This window comes from Suncus etruscus, chromosome 1 (genome assembly GCF_024139225.1).
Source record: "Suncus etruscus isolate mSunEtr1 chromosome 1, mSunEtr1.pri.cur, whole genome shotgun sequence".
NCBI lineage: Eukaryota > Metazoa > Chordata > Mammalia > Eulipotyphla > Soricidae > Suncus > Suncus etruscus.
The window spans coordinates 106,483,926-106,511,333 of NC_064848.1; the positions used below are offsets into that span (position 1 = coordinate 106,483,926).

The following is a 27,408-nucleotide window of genomic DNA, read 5'->3' on the forward strand; positions in this document are numbered from 1 at the left end:
TACATAGTGTCCATCTTTGTCCCTTATCACTTTTCTGAGTATAAAGTTGGTGTTATCAGATATTTATATGGCCACCTCAGCTTTTTTTAGGGTGTTGTTTGCTTGGATAATTTTTATCTAGCCTTTGATTTTGAGTTTATGTTTGTTCTGACTATTCAAATGTGTTTCTTGTAGGCAGCAGAAGGTTGGGTTCATCTTTTTGACCCATTTTGCCACTCTGTGTCTTTCAATTGGTCAATTTAGTCCATTGACATTGAGGGACATGATTGTCAGAGGATTTAATGTCATCTTTGTAGATAAGTTTGCTGTGTTTGTGTGTCTTTCTTGTCTTAGAGTAGACCTGTCAGTTTTTTCTTTAAGGCTGGTTTTTCATCTGTGAAGTTTCTGAACTGTTGTTTATCCATGAAGCTGTGTATTCTTCCTTCAAACCTGAACATGAGTTGGGCTGGATGCAGTATTCTTGGTGAAGCATTGATTTTATTCAGTCTTGTCACAATATCCCACCACTGTCTTCTCGCCTTTAGAGTTTCTTGTGACATGTCTGCTGTAATCTTTTGGCTGCTCCTTTCAATGTAATTTACCTTTTTGATCTTGCTGCTTTCAGTATTCTATCTCTATCTTTTGGATTTATCATTGTAACAAGGATGTGTCTTGGGGTGTTTTTCTTTGGATATCTTTTAGCTGGAACTCTTCAGGCATGCAGGATTTGATTGCATGTAGTCTTTAACTCTGGGAGTATCTCTTTGATGATGTCTTTGACAGTTGATTCTTCCTGGAGATCTTCTACCTGGGTCTCTGGGACTCCAATGATTCTTATGTTGTTTCTGTTGATTTTATCAAAGACTTCTATTTTCATCTGTTTGCATTCCTTGAGAACTTTTTCCATTGCATGATCGTTTGTCTTTAGGTTCTTTTCCATTTTCTTCTGCTGTGTTGAGTTTTTCTGTATCTCATCTTCCAGTACTCTGATTCTCTCCTAAGTTGCTGTTACCCTGCTGGCGAGGCCATCCATTGAGTTTTTCAGTTGAGCTACTGTGTTTTTCAGATCTGTTATTTTAGTTTGAAGTTTTCTGATTTCTGTCTTTGTGTTCTGTTCAGATCGATATGCTTTCTTTGAGTTCTACAAACATCTTCCATATTGCTATTTTAAGTTCTTTATCTGAGAGGTTAATCAGATGGTTGGAATTTTTTAGGTCATCCGAACTATCGTCTTCATTCTCTGTGTATGGTGTTTGCCTGCGAGGTTCCCCATTGGTAAGCTTGTAGTGTGATTTTTCCTGCACGTTGTGGTGGGGCTCATTGGTTAGAAAGAGTGTTGCTGCGAAGCGGAGTGCCCATGCTCTTCTTTGGCCTCTATATGACAGATTTTTTTGGAGGTGGGCTTCCTAGGCCTCTGAGTAGAGCTTCAAGTATTTAGGGAAGACAGAGAAGCAAAGCAAAGAGTTCCCTTCAAGTCCTCAGGGTCATCCAAGGCACAGCAGGAGGGCGGAGCCAGCCAAGAACTCTTTGTAGTAGGCAGAATGGCCTGCAGGAAAGCCGATGAAATCCAGTCTCAGGCAGCTGGATGCAGTATGGCCCAAGATGTCTTCCGCGCCTTTCTGACACCCAGCAGAAACCAGTAGGAATCAGTGTGTTTACATCCCGACCCACCTCTGAAGCAGGCAGGATCACCAGCAGGAATGCTGATGAAATCCAGTCTCAGGCAGCTGGAAACCATATGGCCCAAGATGGCTTCTGCGCCCTTCTGACTCCAGGAATCAGTGTGTGTACATCTCGACCCACCTTTGAAGCAGGCAGGATCACAGGCAGGAACACTGATGAAATCCAGTCTCAGGCAGCTGCAAACTGCATGGCCCAAAATGGCTTCTGCGCCCTTCTGACTTCCGGCAGAAACCAGCAGGAATCAGTGTGTGTACATCCCGACCCACCTCTGAAGCACCATTTTTTATTTTTCTAAATACACATGTTAATAAAGGTTTTCATAAGGAAAAACTATACATTGAATCAATAGATTCTTATATGGATCCGAGAAAACTTGGAAAAAAAAACTGTTAAAGCACGGAATTAACACAAATTCACTGTGCTAATTCCTTGAATTCTCTGATTTGTACAGATTTGCTGATCACATTTCAGATTTTTGAATGCTGATTCTTGGCTTATTTAGTCAACAGTTCACTGGATTGTCATAATTATGAAATGGGTCCTTGAGACGGAACAAAATTTTACTAGTAAATTTTCAGACACATATCTGGTGACAGTAGATTGACATGTTGTATGTAAGGTGTAATTTTTTCATATTGTGTGAGTCTAAACTTTTATATTTTTATTTTTAGAAGATTTTTTGTTTATGGTCTCAAAAATGTAAACAATAATTTTATTAAGCACAGTGCTTTATAGGAACACAGTATTATTGTGTGCTAAACCTGAATCGCTAGTATGATTTTTCAATTATTCAATGTTCCCTCTATTTGAATCTATTACTAGTTGTAGCCTCCATACATTCTTATTTGGAATGATAAATGTGACAATGACAAAGGCCTTGATTAAAGCTGAGAAGGCGTGCCTGTGTTTAGTGTGTTATGCGTTTGCATATGTGTGTGCGTGTGTGAGATGTCTTGATCTGTTTGTACATTTCTCTGGGGAATACTCAAGCAATTAAGTCAGCCTATTACAAATAGAGCCCTTTCCAAACACTCCAATTTGATAGGAGAATGGGTAATTCCTGCTAATGACTAGTACATCTGTTCAATTATATTGTTTTGTGTTGGTGCTTAATTAGGTGTCAAGTTAAAGGTGGAGGATACTGAAAGCATGATTCCCTTTTAAGTGTCAGAGATTTTCTCCTAAATTACCTGTCTCTTTAACATACGTGGAATTTGACAGACATTGTGTTCTGACCTTAAAACATCTATACTGCCTTGGAGAAGAAGTATATTGTTCCCTGGGAAGAGAATTCTATAAATGCTGGTTTGCTTTGAATGTCACTCATGTCCAGTTTGATGTGGAGTGACCCTTTTCAACCTCTGGTTGGCAACAGAAGGAAGGCTTCCCATGAGTAATACGTCTTTTTCAAATAGGCTTCTTTATCCAAGAGGAGTTTTTATTAGAAAACTGTGCACTGAAGAAAGTTCAGTTGGTATGGTATTAAAGTGCAACTTACTTTTTGTCTCAAAACAACTAAAACATCAATTGCTTATTTTCATTCTTAAATTGTGTGATCATGTTGAACCTATTTGTTGAGTAATGAATGAACTTATTTACTGAATAAAAGTGATTTTTTTATGAATCTAGCCTCAATCCAGAAAAATTTGTAATTAAGATCAAACTATAGTTCAAATTAGTTAGGAAGTTATGAGTAGAATATATTATAAAAGCCTTTTTAGGATGCAGATAACCTTAGTTTTTATTTCCTATTTATGTCAATGGGTAGGTTAAAGACAAAGATGATTATGTTTTACTTGACAACTCCTGCTTCATCACCAAGCAATATAATGTATTTTATTAAAATTATACATAATGTATGAGATCCTGTAATAATTAAAATGGAAAAATTGACAGTGAAGAAAATTAAGATTTTAAAAATGAATCAAATTTATAAGGCTTGCTTGACTAGTAGACTGATCTTGCTTAATCACTTAGTTTATAAACTTATAAAGTGGTCTTGATGTTTATTTTTTTTAAAAAATGTGAGTAGGATATTTTGTCTTGTTAAAAACTGAATATAGTTTTTCTTGTAGTCACTTACAATTGATTTCTTTGCAATGAAAAGGTTTAAGTAGATTAAGGTATTTTAATCTGTCATTTTGAATATCTATTAACTTCTGTTTGTTATTGTTCTTGTTCATATTAGTAATCAGCATTTTTAAACTTACATTAAATTAATTATATATAAAATATTGGGGCCGGAGAGGTGGCACCAGAGGTAAGGTGTTTGCCTTGCAAGCACTAGCCAAGGAAGGACCACAGTTCGATCCTCCGGCATCCCATATGGTCCCCTAAGCCAGGGGAAATTTATGAGTACTTAGCCAGGAGTAAACCATGAGCATCAAATGGGTGTGACCCACAAAACCAAAAACATTAATTATATATAAAATATTTATAAGAAACTGTAAGCCAAACTCTTGAATCTATACAGGGTTATATTTAACCATTTATTATAGATTCTCTGTAAATACTCCCTGTCATTTTATCAAATATTTAAGTTTTCTTGTTTGTTTTGTTTTTTGTTTTGGTTTTTAGGTCACATCCGGCAGCACTCAGAGATTACTCCTGGCTCTACTCTTAGAAATCGCTCCTGACACGCTTGGGGGAACATATGGGATGCTGGGATTTGAACCACCATCCTTCTGCATGCAAGGCAAATGCCTTACCCCCATGCTATATCTCTGGCCCCAATATTTAAGTTTTTATAAATAGTTCTCAGAATTATTTTCTGTAAAGTATATCATAAAAGTTTTTGTGAATGGGTCACACCCAGCAATTTTCACAAATTCTTGCCTTTAACTCAGGAATTACTCATTGAGAACTTGGAGACCTTTTGGTATGCCCCATAAGGGGATTCAACCAGAATAAGTTACATGCAAGGCAACCACCCTACCCTCTGTACTATTCCTCTGGCCCCTATCTCACAAATATTAGTAACATTTTTAATTCTGCTTTATTTTTTTTGGCTTTTGTGTCACATCAATGGTGTTCAGGAACTCAAGAGTACTCAAGTACCTTTCAGATCTATAATGCCAGGAATCAAAGCATATATTCTAAGTCATTGAGCAATCTAACTGGCTTTAAAGTTATTCTTTTTTTGTGTTTGCGGTAACATTAAAAACAAGCTGCATTCCACATATAATGCCATTATTTTATACAGAATGATAATTTACCTAATGAACGTATTTTTATTTTCCTTATTCTAATTGTTTTAAACGTTACTTAGAGAACTGACTTATGCAATTTAAAAGCTATGAAAACTTTCATAGTATTTTTCAGAAAAAAAATGGGAATATTTTAGTGACATGGAAATGCTGCTAGAGTTACATCTTAAAATATTTTTGTCTTAATACCTGGTTTATATATTTTGTTTTGAGTTTATTATTCTGAAATATGAATTATAAGTAAAAAGTGAGCATGACTATGTTATGCAAACATCACATATTAAAATGATACACAACTAATTTTAATATCTTGTAAAATTTTTATTATAAAAATTCATAGAAATATAGTGAAAATTTTGCTTTTTATTGTATTTTGTTTGGGGGCTACACGTGATATTTTACCTATTATGATATGACGGAGTTGTATAAAGTTTTCATATTGAAAAAATGATATTGGTTGTTCCTTTGTAATGTTATTTAGACATCATATTGCAAACATAAATAAATTTTTCTGTTTTACTTTTTGAACCACACCCAGTTGTACTCAGGGCTTACTCTTGGTTTTGTGCTAAGGGATCATTTGTATCAGTGCTCAGAGAACTACTTTTCATTCTAGGGAAACTATAATTCTTTTATTTTTCTTATACCAAAGTGATCTGAAATAATTGGACATTTACTATGAAAACTCAAAAAGCTATATTAGAAGTGCTTTGCATTGTGACTGTAGTAGAAACTCTGTTCTCTGTGTTAATTAATGTTTTTCTCATCCACATTTTCTTTTGTGTTTAGAAGTTAGTGAATATAAGATCATGTTTATTCAATTAAAATCTTGTTTCTCAGCCTCATGCCCAAATGCAAATATCCTTAATTGACTATTCTGTTTTTTCCAGAGAATCATTTACTTATCAATCAGTATTTTTTGGCAACTATTTTAATTAAATGAAAACTCGGTACTTTTGAATTCAGATGAGAAAGACCATTTTGTTGTGTGTGTTCCTACTAAAGGGACTGAAAACAAGAAATAAGATAATATAATTATAATAATTAAAGGCTGTGAGTATCTTGAGGAAACAATAAAATCTGATATGAAAGAGAGAAAGCAGGTCAATGATGAATTCAACTAGTTGGAATGAGCCTGTGAGGTGATAATATTTACCTGGAAATTAAGAGTCAGAAGAAAAGCATTGCAGAGAGGTGAAGTAGCAGGGAAGAACTTGCTATTCAATTGTGTCACATTCTACATAAAGTGACAGATTCACGATTGAAATTTTTTTACCTCAAATCAGACAGCATTGTTCTGCAGAAATTTCCTTCCCACCTCAGAGAGTTATTGTTGCTCAATTAATTTTTTTCAAAATGCATTTTTCAAACGGCAATTAATTGGTTTCAAACTACAGGTATCAAATTATTTTGATAATAATTTGAAAATCATTGGCTTAGAATGATATTTGTCTGAGAAATCATGAACATATATTTGTCCATGATAAACCATATGTATGAGAGACATTCTAGAATTTTGTTACCTGTGATATCTTTCCATAAAAAGTATAGCGTTCACTCTGAAAGCACTTCATGCATTTCTGTTTGCTCTTTCTCTTACTAGTATCATTTTTCCTTATGCTTAATTTAATTTTGCATTATTTTGCTAAATATTGCTTCTAGATGCAAAAAAAAAATTACTATCAATGTTGGTAGTAAAAGACCAAATTGAATGATTGACCTAGAAACAAAATAAAAAGTGCTCATGTATCTCAGCAGTGGAATATCAGGATTGGTTATGGCTCACCAATCAGGCATGTCCAATTCTAGCATAGCAACAATTTCAAAAAACTAAAGTGATGGATATAATTAAAGCATCTGCTTCGTTAAAACTAAAGAAAATAACAAAGGGACCAACCGGAACCGGAGAGGTAGCATGGAGGTAAGGCGTTTGCCTTTCATGCAGAAGGTCATCGGTTCAAATCCCAGCATCCCATATGGTCCCCCATGTCTGCTAGGAGTGATTTCTGAGCATAGAGCTAGGAGTAACCTCTGAGTACTGCCGGGTGTGACTTAAAAACAAACAAACAAACAAACAAAAACAAAAAAAAAACAAAAACAAAGAAAATAACAAAAACTTGAGAAGGTTGCATTCCAGTGTAAAATAATTTATAGTGATCTATACTAGATCATATATTTATGATATTATCACCTGACTCTGAATTGAGTCCTGTTACTAAATATGTGACTGTGTTTGCCATTGGGTTCATTTTTATATATGAGTGTGAAAAAGTCATGTGTTCTTCAGATCATTACCTGAAATATTGGTGACTAATCACCCCTTCAGTAAGGAATATAAAGACAACCTTCTTGTAGTAATTTGACTGCACATTCACTATGTTTAAAAGAAAATAATTTATGAGTCCAGGATAATGGTTTAAAAGACTGGACCGCAAATCTTTACCTATGGGAGGCCTGGATTTTTGTACTCCGTACTGAGGATGATGCCATGATTAGCCCCTACGTATTTCTGTATGTGGCCTCCAGGTTTTCTTGTCTTTTTTATTTTTTTTATTTAAAAAATAGAATCTTTAGAGGATCTCAAGAATCCCTGAGTTCTATTCCAAAAATTCTTGGCCTCTCGAGTCAGTGGTTCAATTGCAGGTAATGAGAATGTAGTACAGCTTAGGACTTGCAGTTTTAAGTTTTAGCTGCGCGGCCCAAGGAGTCCTTGCACTTCTAGGGTCACTTAAGTGATGCTTGGGAGCAATTTAAGAAAACTTAGAGACTCATGCTAATCAAGCAACTCTTGTTGAAATATCTCATTATTATTTATATGGAGCACCTCAGATGAATATGAGAAATAGATGCTTGAAGCTGAGAAGAAGCATATGCAAGGACATTTCACTAATGTATTTTAAAATTATTTTAAAACAATTGCATTTTCTAAAAAGATATTTATATATGCTAATGTACAAATACTAAAATGTAGAGATATACAAATGTGTGCTCCATTCTTATCCGAGGAGCCAAATAACTACTAGAAACAAATCACTATTTATTATTGATCTGTCATTCATCAGTAGAGCAAAATTGATGTTGTTCCAGTCCTTTGTATGCAATGAAAAGATAAATATTTGAGCAATAAAGATCAGTGGGCCTGACTTTTCCTAACAATAAATTAAATATAAACAAAACCATACTTTCTTGTAAATAAAACTATTTTATGTTTTGCCTTCACAATTCCATATAAATTAGATTAATGCAATTCTACTTTCTATTATTAGTGGAAGAAATGCTATGACATTTTTGTTTATAAAACTGTTAATTAGATAAATTTAAAATCGCAATATTAGACAATAACAGATAGTGCATTACTTGAATTTTAGATTACTGCGAAGTATTTTCAGATATTCAACAGTAAATTTTTGTCTTTTATTTTTGGGCAATTGGGGACTATATATATGCTTCCATGAACACTCTTGCTCTCTGCTCTGAGACCTTTGCTAGTGCTCAAAGTGCAATGCAAGCCATCTAACCCATTTCTACTATGTACAAGGCAAACACTCTAATTTAGATTACAAAATATTATCTCAACGAATCTTCTTTTTATTTTACTATGGGTCCACAGAATCTCTTTCAGTTCCTTTAGTTTACTTTCCCTTTGTTTAACCTTATTTATTCTATTGGCTCTGTAATTCAGTGTTAGTAAACTAGGAATATGTTCTTTTTCTTGGGCTATTTGCTTTTCTAGATGTGTTTAATGAAAGGGAGTCTAATGATAGCACAATGCATTATTTTTCTATTAAAATAATAGAAATATTAAAATATTAATTAGAACATTAATGTTCTCCTAAATAATAAATAGAATTATTAAAATAATAATATTTGCTTCTCATTTATTTTATAAAGTTTTCTCTATAAAATAAGAAAAAACCTAGAGAACAAGACACACTTGGATAAATATGAGAATATCATTATATAATTCTGACAATGACTTTCTTTTTCTAATAGAATCAATGTACAATGTTCTTGAATGTATCCAAAATGATTTCCTAGAGAACATTTTTACATAAAGAATGTGATGGATAGAATCAGGAACATGTTCTAATTTGAGACCTGGAATTAATGTAACATAAAATGTATTACTATTAAACCTCAGACATAAAGTAACCAGGTATCAAATTGATTTTCTATTGTTATGGTATTCCATGATACCCTATGCTTATTGGAATATGGGAATATATTATATAATAGAGGTCTTTAAAGTAAGTGAAATGGTGATACTACATCTGTTATCAGTTACTACTTTTAGCAGCTCCCATTGTGCCTACAGGTTGAAAGATCAGAAGAACTTTATAAGTTGATTAATCACTTTAAGAAATTTTCAGGCTATGTCTATTGCCTGGAATTCTAAGGTTGTTCCTTCCATCTTCAGTGTTTACTACATTCTTGACTTACTACATTCTTGACTCCAGGTACTGTTCTTTTTTCTAGATTCTTTCTTTTTATTCTGCCTAATTACTTTGAACCAGTTTTCCTGTACTGCTTTTTTGACTATTAACTCCAGCTTTACTTCTGTCCTTAAGTATTGGATTTTTCTTCAATCCATAATGAGTAGATCTGGGTTTGGGACAAACCCAGTGTAATTGTAATATCTAAACTCAGATTCTGGAATATAAACTAAGTAAAGATATATGGCCTATATACTATATGTGGTTGCATCTTGGTCAGGAAATGTTTCTTTTTGTTTTATTTTATTTTGTATTTTTTGGGCCACTCCTGGTGACACTCAGGGGTTACTCCTGGCTATGTGCTCAGAAATCGCTCCTGGCTTGGGGGACCATATGGGACTCAAACTGCGGTTAGTCCTAGACTAGTGCTGGCAAGGCAGATGCCTTACTGCTCCGTGCCACTATGCCTGCCAATGGTCAGGAAATATTTCTATTAAACTTAATGAGAATATTTCTTAATCATTTTCATCCATTTACCCCATAGTGGTAATAACATTGCTTTCTTTTAATAGCAAGGAGAATCAATGAATCTGTCTTTGATGTTTTATATAGTTGGACTAACAGCTTTTATTGTGGTTAAATATAAGTATAAACTGAAAACATATGGAACATGCCTTCATTATTTTGTCAGAAGCATCCATTATAATTTATATAATAATTTACTTAAATGATTATTCTTTATAGCATTTATTGGATATCTAAAGACTATTTTTCCTCAAGGTTTTGTAGCTTCATTAATAAATTCCAAAGTGATGATAATCAATGAAATATTAAAAAAAGGGTTCAGAATGATAGTTCAGAGGGAAGGGTACTTGCCTTGCATGCATCCAACCCAGATCATTCCCCAGCTTTGGGTTCCCTAAGCCTGGCAGGAGTGACCACTTTGCACAGAGCCAGTATTTAGCCCCGAGCAGCCTTCCTCAACAGCCCTCCAAATATTAAATGCATAGAAAGCAGAGCTCTCATTTCTGATGTTTACTTAATTACTTGCAAGTTGTGTTCACTATGGTTTCTTTTGTGCCAAGACATTTCTCAATGTAATTTCAAATGAAGTTTTTCAGGATGGTAATAGATTTTTGAAACAGGAAATATGAGTGATAGTTGGCATGAGCATGTTCCTGGGTAATCAAAACACTAGGAAATAGAAAATGGAGCTAAGAAGACCACATGGATTTCTGCTTGCACATTTATGGAACTGAAATAATGCTTATTGCTTTTGTTTGTGTGTTTGTTTTGTTTTGTTTTTGGGCCACACCCGGTGACGCTCAGGGGTTACTCCTGGCTATGTGCTCAGAAGTCGCTCCTGGCTTGGGGGACCATATGGGACGCCGGGGAATCGAACCGTGGTCCGTAGTAGGCTAGTGCTGGCAAGGCAGATGCCTTACCTCTAGCGCCACCACGCCAGCCCCATGCTTATTGCTTTTGTTAGATAATTATTTATTGAGAAACTTTATTGAAGCATTCAATTAAAGAATATTCAAAAGTGACTAAAAGTGCTAAGGAGGCCAAGACCTTTATTTTATTATTTTTAATTAATTAATTTATTTATTTATTGTGGTTTTTAGGTCATACCTGGCAGTGCTCAGGGGTTTGGCTTCATGCTCAGAAATTGCTCCTGGCAGGCACAGGGGACCATATGGGACGCCGGGATTCTAACCAACGACCTTCTGCATGAAAGGCAAACACCTTACCTCCTTGCTATCCCTCCAGCCCCTTATTATTTTTAATTTTTGTTTTTTGGATCACACCTGGTGATGCTCAGGGGTTACTCCTGACTCTGTGCTCAGAATTTGTCCTGGCAGGCACAAGGGACCATTTGGATGCTGGGATTCAAACCACTGTCGGTCCTGGATCAGCTGCATGCAAGGCAAATGCCCTACTGCTGTGCTATCTCTCTTGTCCCCCAAGATCTTTCTGATGGGATTAGGGGCCAGGAAAAGATGATCAGATCTTTGTGAAATACACCAAGAACAGCTGACAGGCCCACTAGCAGTGTGCAAAGAGCAAGAGATTTGACAGTACCCTAGGACAAGTGAGCAAAAGTAGAGATCATGAATTCCTACGCCTTGCTCACACTCACATTCTTTTGTGTATTCAGAAGTGTGAGGAAGAAGTCTATTCTCTCTGTGTGTCCTCTCTCTCTTCTCTCTCTCTTCTCTCTCTCTCTCTCTCTCTCACACACACACACACACACACACACACACACTGAGAAACATTTTGAGCAAAACTATATGTGTCTTCAGGCTTGTGGGAGGCTTCTTAGTCACATGTTATTCAAGGATGTGATTCAGAAATCTCTAGGTTATCAAAATATAATAAAGGGTGGCTGCTTTAAAACGGCTTGTTGAAATCCACAGGGGGATGTTCTCTAACTGGAGTACTAGGAAGAATGACAGAATGATCATTAATGAAAACAAAAATAGAAGCCTACAATAGTCCGTTCGGAATGTTGATGTTTAATTCATGTCACTGGCTGCTTCATGATTCTTTTGCATTTCATAAAGATTATGGGTTACATGGCACTTGCTGTCTTAGGGCAAAACCCTCCCACCAAAGAAGTGCCCTTTAAAAGCTAGAGCTTATTAAATCTTTCTGATCTGTTTCTAACATGACAAAGTGATCAGTTTCTATGTTTTTTTTTTGTTATAAGAGAATTATTTTTACTAGTAAAAGAAATAAACCTCAACATAAATGAGATTTTCAGTAAGAGTGACTATTATATATTTCAAATATTGAGAAAGTGTGGAAAGAGTACAGTTAGTAAGGGGCTTGCCTTGTAATTGCCCTAGGTTCACTCTCCAGCATCTTTTATGTTACCCAAGGACTGTGAGGAAGATCCCCGAGTGCAGAGCCAGGAATAAATCTTAGCATGTCTGAGTGGGACACAGAACCCAAACAAACAAAGCACAAACAAAAACAAAAACAAAAACCCTAAGACTAAAAAGAAAAGTAACATGTAAACTTCAACTGATAATTTATTTCTTGTACTAGCTCTCCAGCTTAAGGGATTGGTTGTCTTTAAATAATTTCTGTATGTGTTTATCTTGGCTCACACTTTTATATTCATACATTTCTTTGTGTATCTGAATTTGTACTTTGGTAATAAAATAAAATAAAATAAATAAAAATTTTCCATTTATATTTAAATATTACATGTTGTTATAGAAAAATTCTATTTACAAATACATAATGACTGACTCTAAATTTAACCCTCGACTTTATCTCAAAAGTATAATTTGAGTATGAATCAGTTTGCTATATAACTATTTCTGAGGAAGTCAGTGTCAGTAAAAGTAATCAGTTTTGCTGCTTTGTAAGTAATTATTGCTTGTTTATTTGATAAACTTGATTACTACTCACAATTTTAATTTGAGGAAAAATTTAGTGTTGAAATATTTTGTGTGCAAATTTTTCACAGACATTATAAAGGAAGAAAGACAGAAATTTTTGTTGTTTGAATCCTTAATTTTAACTATAGTTTTTATTCCTACCATGCTAAATAAAATTTTTCTATAATTGTCATTTATAAAATTCAGGTAGATAAATTTTAAGTTTTAAGACATTTATAAATATATATATATTATATATATTTATAAAATATAAAATAAAAATATATTAAATATTGAAAGGTGATGATGACTATTATCTGTCATCTAATGAGAACAAGTCATGTTTCATATCCCTGAAATGAAAGTATTTATTAAAAAATATTTTTACCTCCTAATGGAAATTGCTCTAATTGTGGTCTTAGGCCTGTGCCATATCTTTGCTATGTCTGTTTTTTCTAAACTCTAAAGTAGTACTCACTGCAGCATCTGTTTCAGTTGATCTTTGTAGGATTCAGGAAGCTTATCCATATACTGTGTTAAGATCATCTTAGGTGACATATAAGTGTGCAATGTTATCTTTTATTTATTTAACATTTACTGTTTGTTCTGAACTGCAACGAGTCTCAGAGAACATAAACCTTTATGTTGTGGTTTGTCTAAGATTTTTCCATCTCTCTTTTTTAAAAAGTAAAATACATTATTTATCGACCATGTATTACATAATTTTTCATAATATACTTGTTACAAGAGCAATCCCATCATTGATGTAAAATTCCCACCACATCCTAAGATTTCCATCCATTTCCAAGCCTACCCCATTGGCAGTGACAAAATAATATATTTTATATTGCTGTTTAAGGTAACTGGAAATTAATCTGCTTTTAGAAAATACAGTAATTGAAAATTTATGAAAATTATTGTAACTTGCAATGAGGATGTTAAGTTATTGTCAGAAGTTTTGCTTAGTGGTTTATAGCTAGTTTATTTTCTATTATTGTTTTATTATTAAACATTAAAGTTTTGAATTCATATTGATGTCTAGATTGCTGTGATTCTACCAGGAGGACAGTATTGAAAAAAATGGATTTTTCATGCAGCTGTGTTTGTGACTGTGCTGTCAATGAATTCCAAGCTCTGTGGCTGATATTGAAGCTTTTGTGGGCATGATTTTGATTATTAGAACTTCTGTAAGTATGAGAAGGTGGGTGGAGGATACCCATTTTCACTAAAAAAAAAAAAAATCTCCTGGAGATAACAGTTCAAATACTGTCATTTCTAGAATTTTGGTCGTTTGGCATCTCTGCAGAGCTCTAGCACAATTAAGTTTTGATGGAAAAATATTGTGACATTTTGTAACTTAGTATATGCATTAGAAACACTAAGAAAAGAAATAGTGGCTTAGCTCTAATTTCTGGCTGTGGAAAACACAGTTAAACAATATGACAAAACATGTTTGTGAGTGTGTAAAATGACTTAACTACACATGAAAAAGTGAATGGTCATTTAAGGGAGAATTCAAATATAATTAGCATTTGACTATTTTGTAGTATCAAATGTATTGTGAATATTTTAATAATTTAGTGAAGACAAAAATTGACATTGATTAATATGTGTTTGAATTAGGCTACATATATTTTATTAGCATTTCATAGTGACTAAGAAAAAAGATAAACATTGAAAGAAAATAACTTTAATAAAAGTTAATGAAGTTTTTATAATAGCAATTACAAATTCAGCTCATTTGCTTCATAAAATATCAGCAGCAAATTGTATGGTCATGTGGGACACCTCTTGGTGCTAGGTTACGGAGAGTCTATGCTGGAGGTTGTAATTTATTGTGATGTAGAAGAATAAAAACAAAGCCTTCAAGGCTCTAGAGAGCAAATCCCTTGTATGAGAACCCTCTCCCTCAATCTAATTCATGAAAAACGTTATTAACAGTCCTAAAGTGTATTGCTCTTTTTTTTTTTCATGGAAGATGAAAGCAAACTGCCACAGCTGAGGCAAAAATATTAAAGAAACAATGAAAAATGTTGGAATAAATAAAACAGTCAGTACAAAATGATGAGAAAGTAGATCTTATGAAGTTTTTTTGGTCTTTGATAATATGTGTATTTGTAAATGGGTTAAGTACACACTTGCTTGAGAGTTATGTAAGGACAACAAAAAGATAAAGGCAGGAACATGAACATCTAAAGAATCAGATTTTGGATAGATCCATTTTTTACTTGTCAACTTTCATGAACATGATCACATTCCTTTCTACATTTCTTATGGGATTTACTGTATACAAAGATGGAATACTAATGCATTTTACAAGATGAAACATCTTAAGAAACAAAGCAGCAGTTTATTGAGAAATGGGTTAAATTGTGAACACAGTTCATATTATAATCATTGTCTCACAAGCAATTCTAGGTTTACATCTCCTCTTATACCACATTAAATTTATCTTGTTGTTATCCATATTTTAATAGAATTTTAAGAAAATAATTTGTTTCAGTCATTTAACCTATTGGCTTATTCTTTATTCTACAGTAAAAAAGCAAATTCTGTTTGTAGTATTAAAACAATTAAATAGTTAACAGTGTAGACTTAACAGTCTATACTCAATAGATACAATATTCAATAGATTTAGCAGTGAAAATTGTGCTTTTATTAAATTAATAATCCTCAAATGCTTACAAAATAAAATGAATTGTACACTTATTAAAAGCAAAGTCTTCAACAACTCACTATTCTTTTGTTTTTTATTTTTTTGTTTCTTTTTGAACCTCTGACTGTGGCTCTGAGTTGTTACTCCTGTCTCTGTACTCAGAAATCGCCCCCTGGCAGGCTTGCTAGACCATATGGGATGTCAGGGATCAAACCTCTGTCCATCCTGGGTTGGCTGCATGAAAGGCAAACTATCTCTGTGCTATCATTCTGGCCCCTCACTGTTCTTTTGAAAGCCATATTACAGAAAAAAATCAAGCCTCAAGGAACAATATTAGTTTTATAGCGAGCAATTTTTCTAAAGAATTTGAGAAAAATAATATTTAAACATTTGTTTTTTTTTTTAATAATTGTTGTTAAGCATTATGAAGCAGGTGTAGAACCTTAGTTCTAAGAGATACTTCTTATCTGACAAGAAGTGAGTTTTTCCAAGTTAAGCTGTATTTGAACACATCTGTCAGTTGGAGACAAAATAGCTTACTCTGTCATTTGAGACTGTAATGAGAAATAGGTGCAGATTTGGATTTCAAGATCTAAATATTCCAAAATCTAAATATGTTTTCTATGACATCCACTATGTACATAAATGTTTAAATTTTAAATTGCTAATTTAATAAAGGTTTAATAATTCCTTTATTATTGGAGTAAGATTTAATTTAGATTTCAGTATTAAATTTATATCTTAAAATTGTTTATTGAAAGTGGGAGCAGCCAGTAGACATATAGGTCCAGAATATATTTTTTTCTGGTGTGGATAATAAGCAAAATGGACAATTTGTTTGAAAAATGAATTGCTGTATGAGCCTTCAGTAGAAAAACTATGCTTTCAAAAATAACAATATTGATTCCAAAACATTTTTTTCTATTTACTTAATACTTGTATGCCTGTTATGCACTATAAAAACATTATAATGGAAATATTGAGAAATTGATGATAATTAAGGTTAGCAATATATCCATCTAATCAAGAAACAATGTTGGAAAACAAGCTTAACTAACAATTTCATTTTTAGTGGATAGCAGAGGTTATATTTAGTTTGGGTAATTGTGTATGTGTTTATCTGCTGTATCCATTTACACTGAAGATAGAAGATTGATCTCATGGAGAGATTTTGAGTAAAAACAGAATATGGAATAGGATGGTCAGCATACAGGAATGTCTGAAAATGTTTGAACTGAAAATAAAGAAGCTACAAGGCATATTTAAATTCTCTGTTTATTTTTACATTTATGGGAAGGATACATATCTTTTAGGATAGTATAGTGAAGGAATACAGACTACTGGAACATAGATTTTGAAACAAAATAAGGTGTGGGTGCAGTAAGTCATCAGCTACCTATTGATAAGAGAGGTAAAATACTATTATTTTGCGATGAATTGGAGGAAAAATAAGATAAAAAAATGATGGCATGGACCAGTAGAGCTGAGGTGTGTCAAAAAACAGAACACAGGGAGCTAGTATTATGGGATTAACAGTTTAATTTTACAGATACCTTGAAAAGAATAGTAGGATATAAAAATTGAACGATCTAGTCATTTTTTTTTTTTACTCTGGTAGTATAGTGTTCTCTCTTGAACATTTAGTCTACTCTTTCTCTCCTCTCAAAATTTCTTCCAGTAACAACAGTTTTGCTATATGTACAGTGGAAAAATAGAATGATATTAGAAAATAGGCTGAGAAAGGTCTACTTTAATACAAGACAGGCCTAAAGACACACCAAATTTTTACACAAAGATGGCTTTAAATCCTATGACAATTATCTCTCTCAAAATCAATAAAAAATAAACAAGATTGATAAACCACAAGCAAAACTCACAAAGATAGGGAGAGAGAAACTTAATAAACCAGATTACAAATGAAAAGGGGGAGAGAGTTTACTATTGATAATACAGAGATTCAAAGGGTAATCAGAGATTACTTTGAGAAACTTATGCCATTAAACATGAGAACCTGAAAGAAATGTAAAAATAAAAAGAAAAGAAAAATAAAAGACATTATTGTAATAATGTCCAGAGACAATGGCAATGAAGCCAGAAGGACCAGCTCACGATATGAAGCTCACCACAAAGAGTAGTGAATGCAGGTAGAGAAATAACTACACTAAGAACTATCATGGGGCCGGGCGGTGGCGCTGGAGGTAAGGTGCCTGCCTTACCTGCGCTAGCCTAGGAGACGGACCGCGGTTCGATCCCCCGGCGTCCCATATGGTCCCCCAAGCCAGGAGCGACTTCTGAGCGTATAGCCAGGAGTAACCCCTGAGCGTTACCGGGTGTGGCCCAAAAACCAAAAAAAAAAAAAACAAAAAAACAAAATAACAAACAAAAAAAAAAGAACTATCATGACAATGTCAATGAATGAGAGAAGTAGAATGCCTATCTCGAATACAGACAGGGTATAGGGAGGAGGGGGTTGGGGATGGTATTGGTGGTGGGAATGTTGCACAGGGGAAGGAGGATGTTCTTTCTATGACTGAAACTCAACTACAAACATGCTTATTATCATGGTGCTTAAATAAAGATATTAAAAAAAAAAGAAAAAGTAGAATGATCCAGTAAATAATAGGTAAAGTATAATGGGAGGAGACTCGAGAGATAATGTGAAATGTAGGGCACTTGCTTTGCATTTGGCTAAGACAGGCTTACTCACTAGCACTACATATAGTTCCCTCAGCACTTTCAGTAATATCCCTGAACACAGAGTAATCAATAAGCACTGAGCACAGACTTACTCAGTGTGTGTGACTCAAACCTAAAAACAATGGAACATCACATGTAGGGATAATATTTGTGATTTTTTTTTGTTTCGTTGTTGTTGTTGTTGTTTGGTCACACCCAGCAGCGCTCAGGGGTTAACCCTGACTATATGCTCAGAAATTGCTCCTGGCAGGCTTGGGGGACCATATGGAATGCGAGAATTTGAACCACCATCCTTCTGTATGTAAGGCAAATGCCCTACATTTATGCTATCTCTCTGGCCCAATATTTGTAAAGATAATAGCAAAGCCATAAGAGTTTGAATGAACATCAACAACAAGGAAAAAATAGATTTAGAACCAATCAGATTTCAAAAACTATCTTCAAGATAGGAGTCGAAAGAGATCAGACTATAATAAAACAGACCAGGGTTTATAGCATCAAGAAGTTGAAGGAATCTATAGCTACAAGAGGAGAGTGGCAAAGTGAGAGACAATGGGTAGAAAAAAACAAATGTTTTCACTGCAAACAGACATTATCCAATATCTCATTGCTAGTTTCTCACCATTTTCCTCTACAAATACTATTGATTTCTTGCTCTCCTGTCCATCAATCATGATCTTGTCTTGTGCTGTAACGTTGAAATCTGTTACCTCTTGAGATCAGAAGCATAGGGTGGATTGTTTCTAACAGTGAGTTCTTTACACAACAGATTTGAAAATCTAATATTTTCTTATGGAAGCACTCTACCTATTTCTAGTAGTCAAATTCTATTGCACATTGATCAGCAGGTTATAAATTGATTTATTTTTTGTGTTGGCCAGATATTATAAAATGTATCTACTTGTGAAAGATATTTTAAACAGCAATTAAAATGAGAGTGATAAGTTTTATTTTACAGTGACTTTAGGATTGTTTTCTTTTGAGAAGCATATGTTTTGAGTGATTGCAAGTGGAATATCTGTATCCAAGCCTCTGTTTTCATTTAGTCTTTTGGCATATCCTTTAATAATATTATTAGGACAAAACACAGGAATTAAAGTGATTTGCAGTTTGGCAGTACAGTGATATTTACATCACATTTTTCCTAGACATATTGTAATCCAATATTTGGTTCCATGAAAAATGGATTTAGAAAATCATTGCTTATGAACATAGCAATGACTATGTTTGGTTGATTTTGTTACTTACAATCAATAGAGATCTTGCAATTTTTCAAATGTCTAATTCAATTTTCCTTGTGCATTCCTCCTTCCTGGTATCTGCCTCATATGCATTTGAATGTTTTTCCCTATCACCTTCACCAAGTCTATGATGTCCCTTCAAAAAGCCTTGCTTTCCTACAAGGAAAACTGATGACCTGTGGCATGTATTTTTATATCCTTAGATATTTTCAGTCATTGATTTTGAAGTTCCACTATTGATCATTTATTCATATCTATTTCCTATTAAGGACACCAACTAGAATGGCTATTTTAGATTTTTATCTAATTGCTCCAGTTATTTACATTTACATGTTAAATTGTTTACATGTTCCTTCCTTCTATTTGGAAGAACTAACTCCCTACTTAACCATGGATTGTTTCCCCTGTAGTATAGTCTTATCTCATGCTCTCATATTTGGAATACAAATGGTGAGCAAAGGAGATTTAATGAATCTAAAGTCTTCTTAGGGGCCCAGAGAGATAGCACAGTGGCATTTGCCTTGCAAGCAGTCGATCCAGGACCAAAAGTGGTTGGTTCGAATCCCGGTGTCCCATATGGTCCCCCGTGCCTGCCAGGAGCTATTTCTGAGCAGAGAGCAGATAGCCAGGAATAACCCCTGAGCACCGTCAGGTGTGGCCCAAAAACCAAAAAAAAAAAGAATACTAAAGTCTTCTTAGACCTTATTTTATTAATAAATTTAAATGTATATTGATAAACTCTTTCCTCTCCTTAAGTTGTTTTTCCTATTAGAGACAGCCCATATCTCTTCTAAAAACAATCAAGCAAAGAGGAGTACAGGCTTTTGAATTTCTATTCTTTGCTATATTCCATGCTGTTTTTTCTTACACTTCAAATGGATCTATTTCTTTTTCACCCTTTGGAAATTCTTCCCTTCTCTGGACTTACTGTTGTTACTATTATTTTAGATTCCATCTCTCTCATCTTTAAAGGTATTTTTCTACACTTTTAGCTACTGTTTATTTCCATCTTCTCTCTAGATATTCTTCTTTGGGAATAATACATTGATTACCCATGTTTTGTATAAACAAAGCTAATGACTAAATCTTTAAATTTTGCAGCAAGTTGTTCTGTGTTAATTTTGGGGCACTGAACTCATAAATAATCAATTATTTACTGGCTATCTATAGATGAATATCTAAAATACTTGATAGAATCAATAACGGAACAAGCTTCTGTTGTAGATTTTATATCTGAACCCAGTTATAGACATTTTAATGTGATTTACTCTTGATATTTATATAATTACAGTAATAAGAACATTAACTTTTATGGTATTTTAAAAAAATATTTTAATGTTTACTAACATAACATCACTAAAGTGTAATAGAATAGTATGGAGTATAACATTTTTAATGGTTCTGTAAATTTCAATTATGCTCTATTTTAGGTTTTTCTTTATCTTTACTTATATTTTAAAAATATATTCATACATTTAAAATAAATATTACTACTTTAGTTGTGTAAAATGAGATGTGTATAGACAAATATATACACATGCAAATAAATACAAATAATTTAAACCCGTTTCTTATGTTCTTTACTTTCTCCTCACATTTCATGGAAATTTTATTGAGTCAGTGACATTTAAGTGGTAGTAGTAGTAGTAGTGGAATTCTGAAGTATCTAAAGAAAGAAGGAAAGAAGATAAAGAAGATACACATGTTTAAATTAAAGTATTCATGGTTTATAAAATTTTTTCATTTTCTTCATCAATAGTAAATTTCTGCATCATCCTTCCAAGTACTCACAAAGGAGCAAATTATTTGGTATTAATAAAAGAGAAATAATAAACCGATAGATATAATGTCGATTTTTAGAGGGAATGAAAAACTTGAATATAAACAATTAACCAATTTTACTAGGATTTTATTATATTTCTGTGGTTATAAAATAATACACACTTAAATTATTTTTTATAAAATTGATGGGGCCGGAGAGATAGCATGGATGTAGGGTGTTTGACTTGAATGCAGAAAGAGAGTGGTTTGATTCCAGGCATCCTTTTTGTCTACCAAGCCTGCCAGGAGCGATTTTTGAGAGTAGAGCTAGGAGTAACTTGAATGCTGCTGGGTGTGACTACCCTCTCCCAAATTTGAGATTAAAAATGAAATGAAGTTGAGAAATTATAATTTAAATATTATTGATTTGAAATAGAAAAATCCCATCATAATGGGTATTATTTTTAATATCAGGACATAGATTATCGATTTAATTTTTTCTAAATTTAACTTTCATGACTCATATTTTAAGATCTCTATTAATCAAAAATAACTATATAATGTAGGCATATGAAATTAAAAATTCAACTTTTATTTAATAATTCTAAATTTAAGCATCTAGCCAAGAAAATAAAATGATTTAAGTGTTGTACATAGAAAAAGTTTTTTAGAATGCAGACATAATAAGATAATCGGTGCTAGTAAAATATGTTTATAAAATGCTTGTAATGGCATAGGTGAGTTTCTGTCATGTGATCTGAAATGTATATATAAATTTTAATGATCTATGTTGAACCATAGGAAAAGGTTTTTTTTTTGTTTTTGGGCCACAACCAGGGACTCTCAGAGGTTACTCCTAGCTATACACTCAGGAATCACTCTGGCTCAGAGGACTATATAGGACACTGGGGATCGAACCCAAGTCTCCCCTGGGTCAGCTGCATGCAAGGCAAACACTCTACCACTTTGCTATTACTCTGGCCCCATCTGAAAGTGATTTTGAAAACGGGAACAAAGAGCATCAAAATGTTGACGTTGATTGATTATCTCTGGGAAAAATATTCCTTCTATTTTGTATTTCCCCGAATAATTTAAAAATAGTACATACTTCATATTTACAAAACGTTTAATCTAATATTTAGTTTAGAACCTTCTGTTTGCTATTTTAATAAAAATTAAAGGAAGTCACACTCATTTTTTGCGGGGTGTGTGTCATACTCAGTGGTGAAATGGGACGACTTCTGGCCCTGCTCTCAGAAATTACACCTGGCAGGCTCAGGGAACCATATGGGATATCAGGGATTGAACCTGGTTTGACCATTTGTAAATGAGTACCCTACCCAATGTGTTTGTTTGTTTGTTTATTTATTTATTTATTTAAAATATATGCAGTGAAAAAATTCGGTTTTTTTGTTCTTTTATTTTTGTTTTGGTTTTTGGTTTTTGGGTCAAACCTGGAAGCACTTAGGGGTTACTTCTGGCTCTATGCTCAGAAATTGCTCTTGTCAGGCACGGTGGGGGGGACCATATGGGATGCCGAGATTTGAACCACCGTCCTTCTGCATGCAAGGCAAATGCACTACCTCCATGCTATCTCTTCACTCTTCCCCATGTGCTCTTGCTCCAGCCTAGAAGATATACTCATATAATTGTATGTTATTACATACATGCCATTTTTTCTTTTGTTTTGGCTTTTCAGTATCATAAGAGGTTCTACACTAAAGTTCATTGACTTTGTAATTTGTGAAATGTGAGAGTACACATAATGAACTCTACAGTATGGTAGAAGATCGATTTAAAAACAATTTAATTATCTAACTATAGCATGGATCCAAACAGTGGTTCAGCTCCCAGAATATTAATATAACATTTTCTTATTTCTGCAGAATCAAGTCATGGGTAGATAAGATGCAAGAGGACCTTGTCACACTAGCAAAAACAGCCAGTGGAGTCAATCAACTTGTTGATGTGAGTAAAATACAAATAAATCTGTTCTTGTCTTTAATTTTAATACACTCCTATTTTATCAAAAACCTTATTTCTCAGTTTTATGTGGAATAATGCTTTCTCCTATAGATCTGTTAGGGAGATAGTTGGAGAGAAACATGACTGATAGATACTGTCAACAGAAACTCCTGATTATAATGAATGGATCTCTTGCTGCATTTTAAGTTTGCACACCATCTTCACCTTTTTTATTTAAAATATGGTAATAGTATCCCTAAAATTTATATTGGAATAATATCTTTTCATTCATTACTGAATATTTAAAATCATTTTTAGAGGTGATGTTTAAATACTGTAACACAGGATTTTAAAAATCCTCTATGGGAATATAAATTCATTCATTGAGAGTGGATGTTATTTTCCAGAATAGTTGAAAATTGCTCTGAAGACAGGGCCAGGTCTAGACAGTAATGACTCATCAAGATGGTTAGTAGAGATTTTGGCATAGGAAAAGGAAGTGATATAAAATATGGCCTTTCTTCTGATTTGCTATATGACTAGGGAACTCTCTAATATAGTATTTGAAGATGATAATGATAAAATACTTACATACATATCTTAAGTAGTCTGTTTCCTATTAGAACATATATGTAAATGTATAGATTCTGTGAGACTTATTAAAATTTTATATGGTTTCATCATTTCCATCTCAGTGGAATTTCCATCTCATTTACATCTAAGCAAATATAACAGTTTGAAAGGCCTTTTACCTTATATTCTTGGGGATGTATTGAAGGCTTTTACTTCCCAAAATGTGATGGGTCAATAATGTGAAATAATAACAGAGCTTTTATGTATGTATGTTGATTTTGTTTCAAATATTTATATAATTTAATGGTACATTTTCTGGAAAATTATACAATTGATGATTACCTTATACACTGATAGAAATTGGTAAAGAAGCTTTATAAAGAAAATAGTTTAAAGTCATCTTACTCAGGAATGTGAAATATCTTGAGTTCAGTAATGCTTCACATATTCACCTTGGAATACATTTCTCAGTACCAAAATGAACATTTTGTCTTTTTTTGTGATTTTGTTTTTGTTTTTGTTTTTGGGCCACACCCGGCGGTGCTCAGGGGTTACTCCTGGCTGTCTGCTCAGAAATAGCTCCTGGCAGGCACGGGGGACCATATGGACACCGGGATTAGAACCAACTACCTTTGGTCCTGGATCGGCTGCTTGCAAGCCAAACACCGCTGTGCTATCTCTCCGGGCCCTTCTTTTGTGATTTATCATTGGTTTCTGAGAGCTCTTCTGGGCACATTTTTCAGAGTCTAGTTCTGAGTTCAGTCATCAATCCTCAGGCATCTCTCTGATCCCAAATAGTATTTTAGAACAACTGTGGGCTTCAGAGGGTTGAAGAGGTAGCAAAGTAGGGTAAGGCTCTTGCTTTGCATATGGGATACCTTGGAGTGCTGATGGGACTCATAAATCTAACAAAATAGCATAATTGAAATTTTAAGTAAGGAATCTGTTGAACAAAATTAAATATCAATGAAATAATTGTATTTGGAAATTGAAGGTGTTTGTTATGAATCACAGTGATTAAATTTAATCCGAGTTTAAATCATTTTAGCACATAATATATCCAGGAATTATTCGGGGATAAATAGTGATATTATTTTTCTTTCCAGAGAACTTACACTCTGCTAATAAAACAAAAACTATACTGGGGTATACAGCGGTATTCTGAGTGTATAGCCAGGAGTAACCCCTGAGCATCACCAGATGTGGCCAAACAAACAAACAAACCAAAAATAAAATACAATTATAACTTGGAGTGGGAAAATTCAAAGATATGTGTGTGCTCCTTTATGCTTGTGCTAATCTGTAAACACACATTAAGGGAAAATATATTATAATAAAAAATCGTGCAATAAAAAAGTGAACCTCTAGGAAAATGAAGGGGTTGGTTGAACAATAGAAAAAATGAGAATTGATATATTGTTAAAAGTTATATGAATATAGATATATTGAGATAAAAATAATTTTGTTTTGGAGGGAGTGCTGCTTAATGTACCCAGTATTTCTCCAGCCTCAGAAACTACTTTCTTGGCTGACCTCATTCTTTGGTGTTAGTATATGAGTCTCTTATAGGGAATTTGTTTTGCAGCTCTTCATAACCTAAAAGGCTTCTCTCATTTCCGTTACATCTTAGGAAGTATAGATCACTAGGAAGAGTGTTAATATTGATGGCCTTGTCTCATTTTGGACAACAAAGTTGAAAGGATAAGATAGGAGAAAATAAAGAAAATCCCCACAATTTTTTTGATGTTGAGGCATATTTTTACATTTTTATTAATACCTTTATTTAAACACATTGAATACAAAACTGATTGTAGTTGTGTTTCAGTCATGTAAAGAAGAGCCCCATTCACCAGTGCAACTTTTCCATCACCAATGCCCCAAATCTTGCTCCTCCTCACCCCACTTCCACCTTACTCAAAACAGGCTTTCTACTTCCCTCATTCATTCACATTGTTATAATAGTTGTCAGTGTAGTTATTTCTCTAACTGCACTCACCACTCTTTGTGGAGAGCTTCATGTCATGAGCTGGCCCTTCCAGCCCTCATCTGTTTTGTCTCTGAGAGTTAGTGCAAAAATATCTTTTATTTTTACTAGAACCCATAGATGAGTGAGACTATCCTGCATCTCTCTCCCTCTGACTTATTTCACTCAGCATAATAGGTTCCATGTACATCCATGTATAGGAAAATTTCATGACTTCATCTTTCCTGGTGACTGCATAATATTCCATTGTGCATATATACTACAGTTTCTTTAGCCACTCATCTGTTGAAGGGCATCTTGGTTGTTTCCAGAGTCTGGCTATTGTGAAGAGTGCTGCAATAAATATAGGTGTGAGGAAGGGATTTTTGTATTGTATCTTTGTGTTCCTAGGGTATATCCCTAGGATTGGTATAGCTGGATCAATGGGAACTCAATTTTCAGTTTTTGGAGGACTCTCCTTATCGCTTTCCATATGGCATTCCCACCAGCAGTGAATAAGAGATCCTTTCTTTCCACATCCCCACCAGCACTGATTGTTCTCATTCTTCATGATGTGCATCAATCTTTGTGGTGTGAGATGGTACCTCATATTTGTTTTTTTTGCATCTCCCTGTTGATTAGTGATGTGGAGCATTTTTTCATGTGCCTTTTGGCCATTTGTATTTCTTCTTTGACAAAGTGTCTGCCCATTTATTCTCCCCATTTTTTTTTATTGGATTAGATGTTTTTTATTTCTTGTAAAGTTCCATCAGTGCCTTGTATATTTTGGATATTAGCCCCTTATCTTATGTGTATTGGGTAAATAGTTTCTCCCACTCAGTGGATGGCTCTTGTATGCTGGACACTATTTCCTTTGAGGTGCAGAAACTTCTCAGCTTAATATATTCGGTAAGAGAAAAACACACAAACAATTATTTATAAGTAGGGATAAAGGAAGGGAAATATTCACTATAGCAAATTTAATTTACATAATTGGATATATGAAAAATGAGTGCTGTTTTATATAAATAATTCTTTATGATTTTTCCTTTTGTCTAAAAATAAACATAACCAGGGTGAATAGCACTTTTTTGTTTTTGTTTTTGTTTTTGGGATGGCAGCACTCAGGGGTTACTCTTGGCTTTATGCTCAGAAATCACTCCTGGCAGGCTCAGGGAACCATATGGGATGCCGGGATTTGAACCACCGACCTTCTTCATGAAAGGCAAATGCCTTATGCTATCTTTCCAGCCCCAATAGCACTTTTTTTTTTAATAATTGTGCTTACCATTGTAAATACAGATTACTTAAGAGTAAAGAGTTAGTAAAGTGAGTAAGGTACTTGCCTTGAATATCAATATCTTGAGTAGAGTGTCTATTACCACATTTTGTCACCCAATTCTATAGGAGTGATTCCTCTGAGTATGATCTCCAAATCAAAAACCAAACCAAAATTCAAGAATAAAGCTGAAGGTTTTGAAATCTCATTTGAGAGCAGGGACCTTGAGTGTAAGACTAAGAGTCCAACAAATAGAAATATTTAGCAGTTTCTTATGTTGAAATTACATAATATAGAAATTATTTCTCAAATTATTTCGTGCCATTGTTTTTTCTGACTCCCTGGTGTTCAGATAGCTTTTTACTTGAAGACTCTAAGGCAGCTACTGTGATATATAGCTAAAATAAAACATCTTTGGAATTTTATGGAAATTGCTTTATGGTATCGTAAATAATTATTTCATGGTAAGTTAATAAATATCAATGAGTGAATGAAGTGACTCACTTTTAAAAGTAAGTGTATTTTTTCCAAGTTACAAACTCTGTTAAAGAGCAAGAGTGAATATTTTAAGAAGTACTATTAT

General features: G+C 33.7%; 1 protein-coding gene across 1 annotated transcript in view; it reads left to right on the forward strand.

Moving 5' to 3' along the window:
* The first annotated feature begins 1,520 nt into the window (after nt 1-1,520).
* Nucleotides 1,521-27,408, forward strand: part of CACNA2D1 (calcium voltage-gated channel auxiliary subunit alpha2delta 1) — a 394,888-nt gene continuing 369,000 nt past the window's right edge. Inside the window, exons 1-2 of the mRNA XM_049776752.1 lie at nt 1,521-1,618; nt 22,932-23,013. Coding sequence (XP_049632709.1) covers nt 1,521-1,618; nt 22,932-23,013 — 180 coding nt within the window. The remainder of the gene's footprint in view (nt 1,619-22,931; nt 23,014-27,408) is intronic.